Source organism: Mytilus trossulus, unplaced genomic scaffold (assembly GCF_036588685.1).
Source record: "Mytilus trossulus isolate FHL-02 unplaced genomic scaffold, PNRI_Mtr1.1.1.hap1 h1tg000398l__unscaffolded, whole genome shotgun sequence".
In the NCBI taxonomy this organism is placed as follows: Eukaryota; Metazoa; Mollusca; class Bivalvia; order Mytilida; family Mytilidae; genus Mytilus; species Mytilus trossulus.
Window position 1 is genome coordinate 387,005 of NW_026963347.1, and position 18,085 is coordinate 405,089.

Genomic DNA, 18,085 nt, shown 5'->3' on the forward strand with positions numbered 1-18,085 from the left:
AAGATTGCACTTCTTTTGAATCTTGATGAAAGGATGGATATTGACATTATGAATACTTTATAAATTGACTTTTGTGACTTTGCAGAAATTCCAGTTAACAGAGAAGCTTATCAACTTTTTCCTGACAAAATCAGAGGCGACCTTATAAGTCCATGTTTATGTAAACAGCAGTGCAGTGAAGCACTTTTTCAAGATGAAAATATCATTTATAGAGTCCAACATATAAGATCTGATTTACAAGGTTATAGACAAGGTGAAAAACGATCAACAAAGATCCTTGAATTAATGAGGAATACCATGTATAAAGATAAAAAAAAGGATAGGAAACACCATTTCCATGGAAAAATAATTTGTATGTAAGTTGATAATTAAGAAATAATTCCTTTATGTCACGCTCTAAGCTAATTTAAAAATGGGTAGGCTTTATATTTGTCCATTTTACTCAAATTACTCTGAACATTCATTTGACATTAGTGGTGTGTAAATATTATAAAATATAATGTCTTCCCATGTTAAATGAACATTAAGCATGATGTGAAGGGATTATTTTATTTCTAGTAGGACAAATATGATATCTTTATAGGTTGAAGTATACAAAATTCCTTAGATATGTTTGGCTGTTCCTGTTTCCTCCCTAAATGCCCTAATGAATAATGCACATATTATTTTCATATTAATCAAATTTAGCTAATTTATTTCTAGTAGGATTTATTTATTAGGATACAAATGAAAAAAAACCCAGATAGAACAGTAAGTTTGTGTGCATTTGTCGATCTATGTTTTGCCAATTAGAACACAGCATTGTTTACAAAACAAACTAATTATGTCATTATATGAATAACACAGAGTTGAGAGGATGATAGAGCAGATTGCTACCTCAAGAAAACATTGTCAACCACAGCGAAGCCAAAATTGACAATGCTTTTTAAGGGGTAAAAATGTAACAGGTATTAGAAATATCAACAGAAGTGGAGCAAAATGTTTCGTTTTTTTAAATTTTTACAGTCAAATAATAAAATCTGTGCCAAAATGTAGAACTTAGGCATTGTCTTTAGTTACTTGAAGTAAATTCAATTCATTGTCCTTTGAATTGTCGATTTTTGATTGGTCTAGACAAAAGGGTGACATTTAAAAAATTGTCACCCGCTCAGCCATGTGATAGAGTCAATTAACACCCTTGTATTAGCCAATCAAACTATGGCATTTTAATGTTAAATATAATAAATTATAATGTAGAAGAACAGATTATTGATCTGAAGATATTCCATGTCAGAGGAGTTCAGATGTTCAAATGACTTTTTACAATCCAATCAACACTTGCTTCCAAAAGCTTTTGTATGTCTTACTATGGACTATTTATGAAGTTGCCATGTAATCTGCATTTATTTCTGGATAAAGTCCTAAATACTATTATTCTAACTGTTTAATTTACTAACATTTCAATATTAGGCCCCAACCTGTTTATTTTTATGATCCAAATGAATATGTTTTTCTATGGACTATTAATAAAGTTGCCATGTAATCTGCATTTATTTATGGATAAAGTCCTAAATACTATTATTCTAACTGTTTAATATACTAACATTTCAATTTTAGGACCTAACCTGTTTGTTTTTATATTGGGGTATCCCTTGGCTAATTTTTTAGACTTCCTCATTGTTTTTATTTGAAGCAGAGGTGTTATTTAGTATTGAGCTGCAGGGTAAAACTTGTTGTATAAAAGCACAAATAAAGGATAACATTTCCTTCGGATACTGATTCCATTAACATGACAGATACAGAACTGTGGTTGAAATAAAAAAATATATTAAAGTATTAGTTGATTATTGTATCAGCTTTTTATATGGTGATTTTTTTTACAGGAGGAAATGGACTGATCTGTTGGGTATTAGTCTTGCCACTTACTACAGGATATTTAAACTTTTGAAGAAAGACATAATGGTGGTAGAGAAAGTGAGGAAAACCCATTATCATAATGTCAAAGGTTTGATTTTGTGTATATAGCATGTATAGTTATTTTTAGCTCACCTGGCCTAAAAGGCCATGTGAGCTTTTCTCATCACTTGGCGTCCGTCGTCGTCGTCGTAGTCAACGTCGTTGTCGTCTGTCGTTGTTAACAATTTTTCAAACATCTTCTCCTCTGAAACTACCGAATGGATTTGAATGAAACTTAGCATGATTGTTCCTTAGATTATCCTGCACAAAGTGTGTGCTTCGATTTTTGATCCTTCAAAAAACATGGCCGTCGTTACTTAAAATAGAACATAGGGGTCAAATGCAGTCAAATTTTGGTCTATGATGTAAAGATCCATGCTAACCTTTTTGAATTTTTCTGAAGATTTCTATATCGATTTGTCCATTGTAAATTATTGATTAAAAGTAATAAATAAAACAATTTACTAGTTGAATATTGCTTTTTGGATTAATACTTAAAATAGATATATCAATTTTTCAACAATTTGTATTTTATTTTATTATAGGTCTTCACGCTGTAGCATTTATGGACAATTTTATAGATGAGTATGGAGATCCAAGCCCTGAAAGAGATGTAATGCTATTGCCAGATTGCATTAATATAAAGTATATGTATGATGAGTACAGATCTATACCTGGACTTTGCATAAAAGAAAGACGTTTTTATCAACTTTTTTCAGAAAATTTTGAGAAAATTGTTAGTTTTGTTAAGGTAAATAATTGATCTTTTATTCATAAACTGGAAGGAAAGCATATTTGAACCTTTTTAAAAAAAAAGAATTGATTGTTCTATTGATAAAGTAAAGTTACAAACTGTCATATACATGTATATGCCTCATATTTAAACTGAGTTATTATGATTTTTGTCGCGCCTGCCAGAAAGCTCGACATAGGGATAGTGATCCAGCAGCGGCTACAGCAGCTGTGTTAGCTAATTTCTTAAAAGCTTTATATTTTAGAAGGTGGAAGACCTGGGTGCGTCATAGTCATACTTTGTATATGGATGCCTCATGTTGAGAAGTTTCCGTCAGTCACATGTCCAATGTCCTTGACCTCATTTTCATGGTTCAGTAACTACTTGAAAAAAAAGTTAATATTTTTTGTAATGTTGAATTCTCTCTTATTATAAGTAATAGGGTGACTATATTTGGTATTTGAGTACCTTGCAAGGTCCTCATGGCCGTCAGACAGTTTTCACTTGACCTCGACTTCATTTAATGGATCAGTGAACAAGGTTAAGTTTTGGTAGTCAAGTCCATATCTCAGATACTATAAGCAATATATCTTGTATATTTGGTGTATGGAAGGACTTTAAGGTGTATATGTCCAACTAGCAGGTTTCATCTGACTTTGACCTCATTTTCATGGTTCAGTGGTTATAGTTAAGTTTTTGTGTTTTGGTCTGTTTTTCTTATACTGTATGCAATAGGTCTACTATATTTGGTGTATGGAATGATTGTAAGGGGTACATGTGTAGCTGGCAGATATCATTGAACAGTGTATTGAAGGCTAATTATAAAAAAACAACTAAAAACTATAATTTTAAGAAAATAAAAATAGCGTGTGCATATTTGTTATCATTAAAATAGCAAAAAAATAATCATTGATATACAAAATATTACAGTTGAGTGATTCAGTATCTTTTAATTCCAAAACTTGGACATATCTGATCGAATAATCTCATCTACTTTAAGAATACTTTTATCTTTTTAGACAAAGAATATAAATCCTTGTGACATATGCATGAAGGTTAAAATGGAGATGCATAAATTAAAAGATGCTGTTAAAAAAGATCAGCTGAAAAAAGATTTAAAAGTTCACCTTGATAGACAAAGGTAATGTTATTCAACTGAACATTGAATCTGAATCCCTTGAACCAAAACTTATGTGATACAATTCACATTTCTTTTTATAGGAATATAGGAAGATGTGGTGTGAGTGCCAATGAGACAACTCTCCATCCAAATAACAATTTAAAAAGTAAATAAAAAAAGGGGGTATACTGTTTTACCTCTGTCTGTCCATCCTTCCGTCAGTTCGTAAGTCCGTCCGTCCCATGTATATTTTTTGAAGCATTTTTCTCAGGAACTACAATACAAGGATTTCTGAAATTTGGTTTCAGGGTTTATATAAGTCAGCTATACTGTGTGATGAGTTTTCAGATTCATTGCTCGACAACTTCCTGTTTACCGAACACTTGTTTGATTTTACACATGATAGCCAAGTTGAAAATTTTGTCACATTTTTCTCAGGAACTACAATACAAGGATTTCTGAAATTTGGTCTCAGGGTTTATATAACATGTATAAGTCAGCTATACCGTGTGATGCTTTTTCAGATTCATCACTAGATAACTTCCTGTTTACTGAACATTTGCATATTTTTAACTATTAATAATATTCACTTGCGGTGGGGGTATCATCAGTGAGCAGTAGTTCGCAGTTTCACCTGTGTTAGTTTAAAAACAAAATGAATAGTTTAAGTATATAAATGTCTCTTAAATTGGACTACATTTGACAAAAAAAACTTTTGCTACTTTGCTACTGATGACAAAATGGATGTCAAGTTAAATATAGGCTATTTCCACTTTAACAGTTCATGAGTTATGGTCTTTGTGATATTGAGAATGACAGGACACAAGAAATTGTTAAAACATTTGCTTTGCTGTCATTCTGACAGCCTCTTTTTTTTTTTTTTGCTCGATTTTTAATGAGAACACTTTACAATCAATCACACATTTATAGACATAAGTCAACACGGCGGAGCCTCTACTTTAATTTGATTTCACATGACATTTGTGATTTCCTCTCCAATATTTAAGAAATAATTCGATCATGCCATGCTCTATGCTCATTTTAACATTGGTAGGCATTATATTTGTTAATATCTTAATGCCGAGCGTAAGCCAGGTATTAAATGTTTACAAATACAATGCCTACCCATTTTAAAATGAGCATAGAGCATGGCATGATAGAATTATTTCGATTCTAATAGTAATATTTTAAATTTTTGTACTTTGAAGCGGACCTACAGTAGACGCTCGAAATGTCACCATTTTGATTTGATGATCAAAAACTTTATAGAAAAATCCACAGTTTATCAATAAAAAAAGAACAGAAACATTTAAACTTACTCTTAGAATGTTTTTATCTAAAAGAGGGACGAAAGATACCAAAGGGACAGTCAAACTCATAAATCTAAAACAAACTGACAACGCCATGGCTAAAAATGAAAAAGACAAACAGAAAACAATAGTACACATGACACAACATAGAAAACTAAAGAATAAACAACACGAACTCCCTAATTTCCTAGCGAGCAGCACCAACGCAGCACCATTTTGATCTCTGATGTTGTTCAAAATTCATCTGACGTTTCAATTTCAATTGTGACGTCAATCATGTGCAGCCCATGTTCTATTCGAATAAGAACATGCCTTTGTACCCAAAGCTAAAGAAGAACGTCATATTAGAATTTGTTATAGATGTGTTTAAGCAATATATTTGTATGCAACCATCAATTTTGTAGTACATTCCCTTGATTCCACTTTCAACTACAGCATACAAACCAAACTAAATGCAAAAATAGTTAAGATCCAATATCATGAATATATAACTGATTTTGAAGCAAATGCTTATTTTTTTATAGGAGTGAAAGAAGAGACTATTACAAGAAGAAAGACGAAGCATGTATGAAGTCAAAGGAAGTGATGAGTATTATCATTGATGGAATGGATCAGTCAAAGACTAACATTCCACACTTTAAGGGATGGACAAGACCAAAGGTATACAGTTGTACATTGTCAATTATCCAAGTAATAAGATATGAGATGATCAGTAAGTCATGATCAAGTTTTAATCAGGTTTTTTTTCTTTTAAAATCCCATAATTATGAATTTTAAATTTGGCTTGATAATTGTTAGGTAAAGGTAAAAGGTAAAACATTGAATTCACCAAAGTGATTGTTATGGTCTACAATAATGTTCAATATTTCTACCAAATTGCCAAAACTAAAAAATATATCAAATTAAACAATATTGATCATTTGATAAGGCATGCACAACTTTAAAAAGTTATTTACATATATCTGTAAGTAGTGTGACATCTGGAAAGGGTAATTGCGTCAAAAATGATAATACTGAATTGATGTTCATAATAATGATTATTATCCATTTTTCAATTGTTTTATAATGTAGATACAGATTGTACAAATGTGTAGGATTAAGATCAATATATTTGAAAAGTTGAAATTCCAAAATGTCCATTAGTATTGCAGATATGAGCTAGTTTATTGACATTAGAATAGAGTCCTTTTTGCAGATTTTCAGAGGTTGAATAAGCTTTATATTTTAGAAACAACATATAATTTAGTATTCTCTTGATATAGAGGATAACACAAATGAACAGATTGACTATAAAAATCAGTACTGATGCAATATTCTCTCTCTCTCTAGAGATACATTTGAAACCTCTACACTTTGTCTTCAATAGTAGTGATTAAGACACTTGTTCTGTAAAGGAATCTGGCTTAAAAGTTGTTTTTATGCCCCATTTATGAGCATTATGTTTTCTGGTCTGTGTGTTTGTTCATCCATCTGTCCCACTTAAGGGTTAAATTTCTGGTTAAGGTAGTTGTTGATGAAGATGAAGTCTTATCAACTTGAAATGTAATAAACATGTTACTTATGATAGGATCTTTCTACATGTATTTGTAATGCCAAATTGGAGTCGACAACAATTTCACAGTCCACTGAACATAGAAAATGATAATGTGGTTGGGGAATCCATGTACTATAGATACATTCTTTTTAATTTTTTAGCTTTGATTATAGGATTCACATATGTACAGAAGTTCAATATGTCCATGCACTAAATCCAAACATTTTTTTTGAAGTGTGGAGCTGCAGCTTTAAAAACCCACATCACTGGATGCTTAGTTCATGGCAGTCAACTCTATCTATATACAGATTTACTACAATGGCCACATGATCCTAACTTAACTATTACCTGCCTTGTTAATGCTATAACCAGTAATACAAATGTGCTACCTCCAAAACTATATGTACAATGTGACAATTGTGGAAGAGAAAATAAAAACAAGTATGTGATAGGATTCCTTGGTTACCTTTGCTTAAGTGGATATGTCAAAGAGGTACTTATATATGTTTATATGTATGTATGTACAGTTAAGACAATGTTGCCAATATTAAACATATCTTTGCTTCCCGTCCCCGACTGAGATTATCAGGGTATGGGTAGGTAGGTAGGCAAATTATTTTATTTTATTTCTTGATATAATTTTTTCTATGTTGAATTTTTACAAAATTCAACAGGTAAGACAAGTCAAGAAAAGTTGGGTTTTCCCTGATTTCAGTGTACATCCCAGTTTTTTGGTGTTAAAAATTGTATATAGATATAGGAAGATGGATTCATTTTTTTCCCCTATTTATTTTATGCTATGAAATCTTCAAAAGCACACGTTCTTCATGTGATAACAATGTTTAATGAAAGCAAGTGTTTAATTAGTTAAAAATCAAGCTTATTTCAAGTCTAATTTCATGCATAACTCAGAACAAAACAATTCCTGTGTTCACCAATTCATACCTGGATCATCAATTATGAGATGACACAAAGATATGTTAATGACTTGGGAATTAAAATTCAATGAATAAGATTTTTCAATAGAAGGGAACATAATCAAGTTCAGTTATGTTCAGTTACACCTGGATCATGCAGCTTGGTCAATTAATTCCTAAACAAAAGATTTGTATGTTTTTTTCGAGTTCTAGAAAAAAACAAGGCTTCACTTATTCATGTTTTGTTGTTCCTAGAATACTTTGAGTATTTACAAATTCAACTGATGCAGTTATAACACAAAACGTGCCCTTTGGTAAATTTCATGCCATAATCTGAAACAAAAAAAACATATTTAAACTGGTCTTGTTTACACCAGAAATCAGGGAGGTTCCCTGAAAGCAGGGAATTTACATATCCAACATTTTCTGACTTGTGCCCAACCTGTCCGAAGTAAAGACAAAGTAGATTGATTTCAAAGCATGATTCAATGATTTAGACCTTTTTTACTCAAAGATTTCATCCCTTAAACAGGAACAGAGGTAACAGACAAAGCAATCAATGTGCACTCAGTGGGTTGAAACATTCTTCAGATTTTTTATTTTCAAACATCACCCTTGGACACAACACAAATCGTGTGATGTTTGTTTTCCTTGATTCCGTATCATATAGACGCTTCAATGCAAAAATGTCTTGATTTAAAACACTTGTTGACTACAGCATCCATAAAGTATGACAAAAAAACAACGCAGGTTTACTACAGCATCGGAAAGATATCAACAAAAACCAACATAGCAAAAAAAAATTTTGGACAAGAATGGCCAATTGAATTTTTTGAGTCCTGGCGATTTTACCTGGTCATTGGTGGGAGGGGAAACAAACAATATTTTATTTTTGGTGTGAATTATCAAACTAAATTTCCTCAACCTGAGAAAAAAATGCCACACTCTTTGAATTTGTATCCTAATAAAATGTGGAAAATACACTACTGAAATAGATCTATGAAATATTAAAACAAGTTTGAAAAGAATTTTGGAGAAAAGTTCATGAAAGGATGTGTGTAAATTACTTAGATTTGTGTACAATCAGGTAAATGTAGCAGTTCATTGCAAATTGTTAGTCTGTCTGTCTATATGTATGATATGCACATTTTAACACTGTGTATTCAGGCAAATGTCATGCAGATAAACCAAGGCAAATATTTTTGATAGTCTGATACAAAAAGATTAAATATTTGTTGGCCCATTTAGAAACCAAAATAACTAATAATAGTGATTAACACAAAATATTAGTGGTGAGTGATTTATGCTCTTGTGTGCCTCTTGCTATATATACCAGTAATTGCTATTGGTGCATTCCATAATCATGATAATAGAAAAATTATATGACCATACTAAACTTATTGCACACAACATGCTTGTAACAGTGTTCCAGCTAGGATTTCAAAAGGGCAGGGTGCCAATCCTGAAAAAGGGCATTTAACGCGTGAAATGATATGAAAAGGGAATGTTTTAATAAAAGATATTAATCAATCAAATTTATTCGTTCATTGTGTAATCATACGTTTTTTGATTGAGTTAAGTCTGCCAATTGATATTTTATCATATGTTTTTCTATGTTGTGATGTTATGCTATTGTTTCAGAAAAAGGGAGAAGGTTAAGATCCATTAAAACGTTCAATCCCGCTGCAAATGTTTGCACCTGTCCTAAGTCAGGAATCTGATGTACAGTAGTTGTCGTTTGTTTATGTAATATATACGTGTTTCTCGTTTTTATTTATATAGATTAGACCGTTGGTTTTCCCGTTTGAATGGTTTTACACTAGTAATTTTGGGGCCCTTTATAGCTTGTTGTTCGGTGTGAGCCAAGACTCTGTGTTGAAGGCGGTACTTTAACCTATAATGGTTTACTTTTTAAATTGTTATTTGGATGGAGAGTTGTCTCATTGGCACTCACACCACATCTTCCTATATCTATTGTGTTTATTCGTTGAATCACAGGTTATGCAAGAACAACATCATTAGCCCATATAGAACTCTATCTTTCCACTTCGTAGGCTGAAAAAATTGTCAAGCAGCTTGTCACATAAGTTTTTAGATTATTGCTTGGCACAGTTGAGCTTTATATGCAGTATGTTTTGAAAGGTGCCCTGTTTCATTCTATTTCCATGGTCTGACACATTTTACCAGTTTCTCCTTTCTACCCTGCTGTGCTTAATGGCACAAAACAGCTGTGCTCAGTAAATGCACAATGTTAGGATACATAGCAACAGTGAAAAATTGTATCAAAGATAAAGAATACAGAAAAAGATGACCAAGGCACCCTACCAACACTGCTACTAAGACCCTCTTTAATTTTTCCCATAAATAAAAATACCTAAACATATATATTCTTAAGCAAGAAGTATGTAGACATATTTTAGAATATGTAAGTGGGTTACTCAATGCTAGGAAAAAATCAGATTTAGTTATCTTTATTTATTTGGGTGTGCTCCTTCTTTGGAGGATTATAAACAGTACGTAAATATGATGTAAAAACGATTTTGTCATTTTCGTATAAAAAATGAGAGGAGTCAATGACAAATACATCTGAATTTGCTGTTTATTTCACGGAAAACAAGTAAAACAATGTCTTCAACGAGTTTATTATGGTTTTCCACTTTCTGACATTACGTTTCCTCCATGAAACTACGGTAAACATTGCAAATTGTGCTCAAGTTGTTGTATGCACATTTCTTCAAAGATAATTGCAGACTGACCGATTCTATTTGAATGAATTAATGTTGATGATCATTAATGACCCATCCAATAAAAGGATTACCTATAACAACAGATTGTGACACCAGTTGTACCCATTGATTAGCTTGGGGTCGTAAACAAAGTCCCCAGGTAAAATTTAGTAATTAGTGTATCATATCAATACGAACAAATTAATATATACAATCGATCTTCAAAAAAGGCAGGGGCCCTGGAAACTGTACAAAGGGCACATGGCGGCACTTGGGAAAGGGCGGGCACGGTACCTTCTGAAAACAGCCTAGCTGGAACACTGTGTAAGAACAATTATATCTATGCCAAGTCCAAAAATATCTGACGATCAAATAGGATAAGCATGCAGCAGTACAACATAAATTTAAAATTTCTGTTTAATTTAGCCTATAGATCCTTGAATTCAAAAACTTGTATATGGTGCGCTGTAAGGTTTGTTGAGTCACTAGGAAAAGTAGCTTGTTTGTGATTTGATTATTTGTTGCTGGGTTGCTGTCTATAGACAAATATTCCCTTCTTCTTTATATATATATGTAGAATATGTCATAGTTCTTGATAAATTTCAATTTATTGTTCTTGTGTTCGGCATACTTTTAGGCTTATCTGTCCTTCCTTCTGAAGGGACATACACATGAGGACATTGATCAGCGATTTTCAGTAATTTCACACAGATTACGACGGGTTAATGCCATGACACTTCCTCAGCTACAAAAGGAAATAGAATCAAGTTTTCATGATAAACCACACCAGGAAGTGTTAGCATGTGTACGAGATGTCAAATCATGGTTAGACAATTCTCTTTGTGAGATGTCATTCCATTCCTTCCAACATCAGTTTTGGTATGTATTTTATAGTGACATACAGCTTAGAGCCTCTTTTATAAATAAATTAATCATATTTAAAATGTAACAGTTCATATCAAGAAAAACATGAGCAAAAGTAACAAACTATTTAGAAATGATTGTACATTTCTCACACTTATCACTTGGATAAATTTCAAAAACTGATTACTAATGCTTATAGAGCATTTTTGATAAGATTTTCTTCAAATGAGCTGCAAGAATAAGGGAAACAACAGACAAAATCAGATAAAAAAAATATGAAGGACACCGTTAAGTTGGAGAAGATCATATTAGAATATCCCTTACTTGTATTGATTAAGGTTCCAACGTATTGATACCTTGGCCAAGTGTGATGAATTAAAGAAATTATTGTATTCCATGGAAAAGAGTCTCAGATTCCAAGATAATAGAATGTTAATCTACTGAAAGTGATCTGCATGCTTAATACCTTATATAAAGATGCCTTGTAAGAGGTGTCCATTTGTCACATGTGACATGACCTTGACTATAATTTCATCATGTTCATAGCTTAGTGAAATGCCTAGAAAATCAACCTAGTAAAGTAAAGGTCCATGAAACCTTTACTTTTCACTCTAACTTCATACTTCTAGGATATGTATTTACCTGAAATAATGTAATATAAACTAATAGGATCCAGAAACGAGCAACATTTGTTTAGTTTGTTTTACTCATGTGATATTTGTTTTTTTTTACTTTAGGCTCTATTGTGACCGTCCTAACCATGTTACTTTGAAATATAGGAAGTTTTCAACTGATTCTTGGTTGCCTGAGGCTGGACAAAACCAAATAGAATTGTTTGATTTAGATATGACAGGATATAACACTATTCCTCAGGGTAAGTTTCAACCTAGGTGGTTTTAAAAAAAGGATGTTTGAACCAAACAGCACAAATATATATATATAGAAAGATGTGGTATGAGTGTCAATTAGACAACTCTCCATCCAAGTCGCAATTTATAAATACATTGTAGGTCAAGGTGTGGTCTTAAACACAGTACCTTGCTCACACCATACAACAAGCTATAAAGGGCCCCAAAAATTACTAGTGTAAAACCATTCAAACGGGAACCCCAACGATCTAATCTATATAAAATACGAGAAACGAGAAACACTTATGAACCACATAAACAACAACCACTGAACATCAGATTCCTTACTTAGGACAGGTGCAAACAATTGCATCGGGATTAAACGTTTTAATGGTACCAAACCTTCTCCCTTTTCTGAAACAGTAGTATAACATCACATCATAGACAAACAAACTATAAATTATCAATTTGAAAGACTTAACTCAATCAAAATAGAAAAACATCAAATTGGGAGAAAAAAAATTACATTATATAATACAAAGGTAAATGAAAATAATTTGTATTGTTAAGTATACTTCTTCTTTTGTTTTAATAATCATTCGGTTAGGAATATCAAGAAATATGTTGGACTCTTAGATGTTATAAAACAATAGGTTTACTAGTGTAAATTATAATTAAATTGTGAGCATTCCCCTGACAGCTTCAGCTTGTACACATTATAATCTGCATTATACTTAACATCCAATAAAATTTAAGTATCAAGTATACAAACTGAAGAAGTCCTGCCTATCTATTGATTGCAGATGTCAATCTATAATTACAATGCCTCAACAAACAATTATGAACAAAGCAATCAAGCCAACCAAACATTGAAACTAAAAGCATTATAAAAATAGCTCTAAGGTTATAAAACTAATGGTATAATTTCATCGAATAGGTATACCTAAAATATGCAAACAGCACTACGATGATAGCAGGATTGAAATGGTCAGACATAACGTCATGAAAATGAAGAATTTTTTGAATTTCCAAGAATATACATGGTGGATGGAATTTCTTAACAATCCAACTAAATCCACTCCCAAAATAACCAGATGGCCATTGACAAATTTACTGAAAATGCACAAGATTATAGATATACCAATACAGCTGGTGCAAACAGACGATCCTGAACCTTCATGCATTTCTGAAATGCTAGAAAATGAAGGCTTAATAAGAGAAGTATGATATCCTTTGCATTCACTTCTTAAAAGTACATTAATCTAAGTGTCTCTAATTTTTGTGATATTTTCATGTATCTTGGCAAATTTAAAGGACTGGTCGAAATTTTATTATGATGTAACATTTTCTTGGTTTCTTATGAATTTTTGTATTTGTGGCGTCATGTTAAAAGATGACCATGTCTGATAATGTTGCATATAAAAAACACAACTTTCTACAAATCTTTTGAAATGGAAGGATAAAAATCATAAGAAAAACAGACTTCCCTTCTTTAAATGGTGTATTATGATATTTGTCCACTTGCAACAGTTGAATTGTAATTATAAAGAAATCTCTTCAGACCTCATTTTTCCGTCCTCATTGTCGTCTGTCATTAGCTTTTACAAAAATCTCATCCTCTGAAACTAATGGGCCAAATTAAACCAAACTTGGCCACAATCATCTTTGGGGTATGTAGTTTAAAAAATGTGTGTCGTGATCCAGCCAACCAACCAAAATGGCCGCCATGGCTAAAAATAAAGCATAGGGGTAAAATGTAGATTTTGGCTTATAACTCTGAAATCAAAGCATTTAGAGCAAATCCTACGTGGGGTTAAATTGTTTATCAGGTAAAGATCTATCTGCCCTTAAATTTTCAGACGAATCGGACAACCGTTTGTTGGGTTGCTGCCCCTGAACTGGCAATTTTAAGGAAATAATACTTTTTTTGGCTATTATCTTGAATATTATTATAGATAGAGATTAACTGTAATAAGCAATAATGTTCAGCAAAGTAAGACCTACAAATAAGTCAACATGACTTAAATGGTCAGTTGACCCCTTAAGGAGTTATTGCCCTTTATAGTAATTTTTTACCAGTTTTTTTGTAAATTTTTGTAATCTTTTTTTGTAGTCAAGATCTATCTGCCCTGAAATTTTCAGATGAATCCAACAACTGGTCTTTGGGGTTGCTGCCCCTGAATTGGAAATTTTGCTGTTTTTGGTTGCTATCTTGAATATTATTATAGATAGAAATAAACTTTCAACAGCAATAATGTTTGCAAAGTATGATCCACAAATAAGTCAACATGACCAAAAAGGTCAGCTGACACCTTCAGGAGTTATTACCCTTTATCGTCAATTTTTAATAATTTTGTAAATTTTGTAAATTTTTGTAAATTTTAACAAAATATTTTCCTCTGTAACTTATGGGCCAAGTTCATAATAAATGGAGATAATTGTATGGTGTCAGAGGAGTTGTGGCTCAACGGAATAGGTCTCCTCTTTCAGTATTATAGATGGAAAGTTACATTCTTTGTGCTCTCTTGCCAGAGTTTTTCTAAAGCTTATATCATAGTTTCATATGAGCAATGTCTAGATCAACTTGAAAAATCATTGCATATAAAATATTTTCAAACGAGTTTAAGGCCACTTGAAAATGTTTATTTTTTCCCAAAATACATAGCATTTTATGTCAAGCCTTCATTTCTCAAAGATATTTATGAAAATTATGTTCCTTTAACCATTGTAATTTTTTTGGTTTAACATTGTTTTCGTGAGATAGTAATTTACTGGATATTCTATTTTAAGATTAAGACAAAGGAAAAAAAAAGAAAGAGAAAGGATTAAACTGATGACGAATTCTATATTCATCTGTAACTTATGCAGTATTGCTGGTTTACAGAGATGCTTAAAGTGACTAAAGCAGGATTTCCCACTGAAATCAGGATTGAAGATGATGTACAGCTTTTATATGTTTTTCTTGGAAACAATAGAGCTAATAGAAATGCATGATGCATCCTTTTATACTTAAGAAAAGAGGAACTGCAGTATACCAGATCAAAGAACAAATGAAGGCATTTAGATTTAAGAGATTATCTTTTGAATTATGTAACTGTTGAATTGTATCAACATGCTATTATTATTGTTGTTGGCTTTTGGTCATTAACAAGGAATAAGGTTAATATTGGATCGAATAGAATATAGATATAAGGCTTGTGATGTTGTTCATACTGTTAGCGTTCAGCCAGTATGGAGCAATTGCACTCTGCATTTGCAAGAAATGAATATAGGCTTTTTTGTGAACCTTCAGAATTTGTGGATAATCTTGTGCAACATAAATGTAAAAATATTCATGCATCATGCATCTTTAATTTTCTTTTTCTTTGCATAATATGTACCATAATGTATATAGAGATAATCTTTTTACCTAATCATTCTGCTCGGATATACAAGTTGTCAAATTATTGAATTGAATAAAAGACAAATATTGGTGTGTAACGATCTTCATACTGTTAGCGTTCAGCCAGGATGAAGAGGTTATGCTCCAAATCGTCTCTTGTTGATTATTGATTAACCCTTAAGGGTAAAGACCAAATGTTTGGACATTCAAAGAGTGTTTTGAAAACAATATCCACATGATTGTCTGAAGGTTTGCTATGGTGTAGAAGCATCTTGAAAACATATCTGCTTTTATCCTTTTTCCTTTTTGGGGTGGGTAAGAATATAATTCTTAATAGGGAACTATAATTAAATAGTTGGGAAAAAAGGAAAAAGGATATCGCAATTCTATCATGAATAAGCTAATTCTTCATTTAAACTTTGGTCATGATGGTGAACCCAGTGTGGTTACCATTGCGCCCCAGGCCAAAGTTAATTTAGCACTAAAAAGGAGTGAGTTTTTATTAGATGTTGTTAATAATTATATGCAAATGCAAAATGAAAATGATATTGTAGAAATAGAAATTATTTTATCAGAGTATAATCACAATTTTACATTAGGCTTTTTATTTAAACAATTATTAAATGACAATAATGAAGTAAAAAGATGTAGAGAGGGCAAAACAGGTCATCTTGTTCCACTGATTGAAAAGTTCAAACTTGAAACAGACTTTGTTAAACTGCTTCTGCCACGAAAAATCAGAGCAAAAAATGCTGTTGCCATTCATTCACTTTATATCAAACCAATGTATCGTTCTGTCATTAATGAGTTTTATTTACTTAATTTACATGGAGTAAATTCACAGGGACATATAAGTGCAGAAGATTTTATGAGGTTATTGCACGAACTTAAAACCTGTCATGCTCATTATTTGGTGCACATTTTACCAGTTTGCATTTGTTTGAGATGCACTGAATATAGACATGAAAGACTTAATCAACTTTCAGAATGTACCTATGCAACACCTTACCATGGTCCTATTACAAATAGCCCTTTCCGTAATTTACCAGTAGGACAACAACAATTAACAGGTGGCAGACCTGGATAATGTTATTCTGTTATTCCATAGTATTACATCTTTCACATTGTTATTTGTTTATTATGCTAATAAATGATTAGTACACAATTGAATATTATTTGTTTTTATTTTAATCATATATTAGTTACTAGTAGTTGTTGATTTATTCATAGACGAAACATACTGAAAAATAATAAGCAGAAAAAAAAAGATTTGAAGAGGCCATATTTTGAATGAACATTCAAAATATTGTAGCATTTAAGGTCTCAAGGTCTATTGATTATTTAATATTTCATGGGAATGTGTTTTTTAATTTTTTAATAAATTTCCAAATATAGGCAACAAATGTTCAACAGTCATAATTTGATAAAAAGAAAACAAATCAAGGCTGCAAACAAAAACTGTTGGGGTATTTTAAAGTTTCTCAAAGTAACAGTTTTATTTCTTATTTTCCTCCTTACAAAGTCATTAACCATAGACATGGAATAACTTCTATGTTTAGGTAATTAGTTTTCATGATTGCCAATGTTCTACCATAATGTTCTAGCCAAAGACACAAGGATATGAATATTACAGTATAGTCTTCATCATGAAAAAACTCTTTGATTGTATTTAAAGCAACAGTAGTATACCGCTGTTCAATAGTCATTAATCTAATCAAACAATAAAACAAATTTGGGTTACAAACCAAAACAGAACAATCAATTATAAGATGAAAACAACATCAAAAGCACTGAACTACAACGAAAACAAACGCCAAGTTGAACATACCTGAAGCTGTATAGTCAGGAATAGCATTTAGCCTCCCAAACAGTTCAAAGAGATTATTCAAAAGCAGAGATCAAGTTTAGTGTAAATGATTAAGATTCTAGCATATCAAATCACACAAAATATCAGAACCCTATAATTTCTGTCATCAATACAAGTGTTCTCTAGAAATTTCAACGAGTAAATAAGCCATATGGTACTAGCATTAAACATCAGCTCACTTTACAAACCTTCACACAAAATTAAAAGCATTGGCCGAAAATTGAAGGGTTTGTTAGCATTTATAGCATGGAGAACTTGCATTACAATTCATAAACAATGCGTGTTCGGAGTACTTTTGTGAATGCTTCTTCAGCGGCTTCTGCTTGATCTCTGATTTTGAAATGTCGACTTATTTTTTTTGTTTTGTTTCGGACTTTTCTCTTATGATTGACATTCTTCCTACACCAATGAATGAGAAAGTTAGCTTAACATGCTTAAGTGGAAGAATCGGAATTACAAATAAATAATCATGCATATTATATATACATACTGAAGCATCGGTATTTCCTTCCAAAAATCACGACTTTGCACGAGTTAACACATACCACTGTATCAATTTGTCCACTATTGCAATTGCTATTGTGACTATGTTGAACGCATCCATCCCATCGAACACGAGATAAAGGATACAACAGATACAGTTAAGTCGGCCTCATATATTGACTTACATCTACACATTGACAATGAGGATCTAAGTAGCAACATTCCAGCAGCGCCTGCATACGGAGTATATATCTTCAAATTGATACGATATCAAGAGCTGGTTAATAACCGCTATTGATGAACAGTTTCACAGATGATATCAGATATGTTCCTTACGTGGTTACTACAACCCCCTTCCCTTTTCAT

General features: G+C 31.9%; 1 protein-coding gene across 7 annotated transcripts in view; it reads left to right on the top strand.

Annotated features, from left to right (window-relative positions):
* Positions 1-16,539, top strand: part of LOC134702108 (uncharacterized) — a 38,799-nt gene extending 22,260 nt beyond the window's left edge. For 6 of the 7 annotated variants that reach the window (XM_063563198.1, XM_063563203.1, XM_063563199.1 and 3 more), the window contains 10 exons: positions 86-356; positions 1,863-1,984; positions 2,481-2,686; positions 3,688-3,809; positions 5,623-5,758; positions 6,868-7,125; positions 10,913-11,154; positions 11,877-12,013; positions 12,925-13,208; positions 14,778-16,539. In XM_063563198.1, coding sequence (XP_063419268.1) covers positions 86-356; positions 1,863-1,984; positions 2,481-2,686; positions 3,688-3,809; positions 5,623-5,758; positions 6,868-7,125; positions 10,913-11,154; positions 11,877-12,013; positions 12,925-13,208; positions 14,778-14,816 — 1,817 coding nt within the window. In that variant the 3' untranslated portion in view covers positions 14,817-16,539. Of the gene's footprint in view, positions 1-85; positions 357-1,862; positions 1,985-2,480; positions 2,687-3,687; positions 3,810-5,622; positions 5,759-6,867; positions 7,126-10,912; positions 11,155-11,876; positions 12,014-12,924; positions 13,209-14,777 lie in introns of those variants that run through there. The other variant, XR_010104323.1, reaches the window with a different exon arrangement.
* The last annotated feature ends 1,546 nt before the right edge of the window (positions 16,540-18,085 follow it).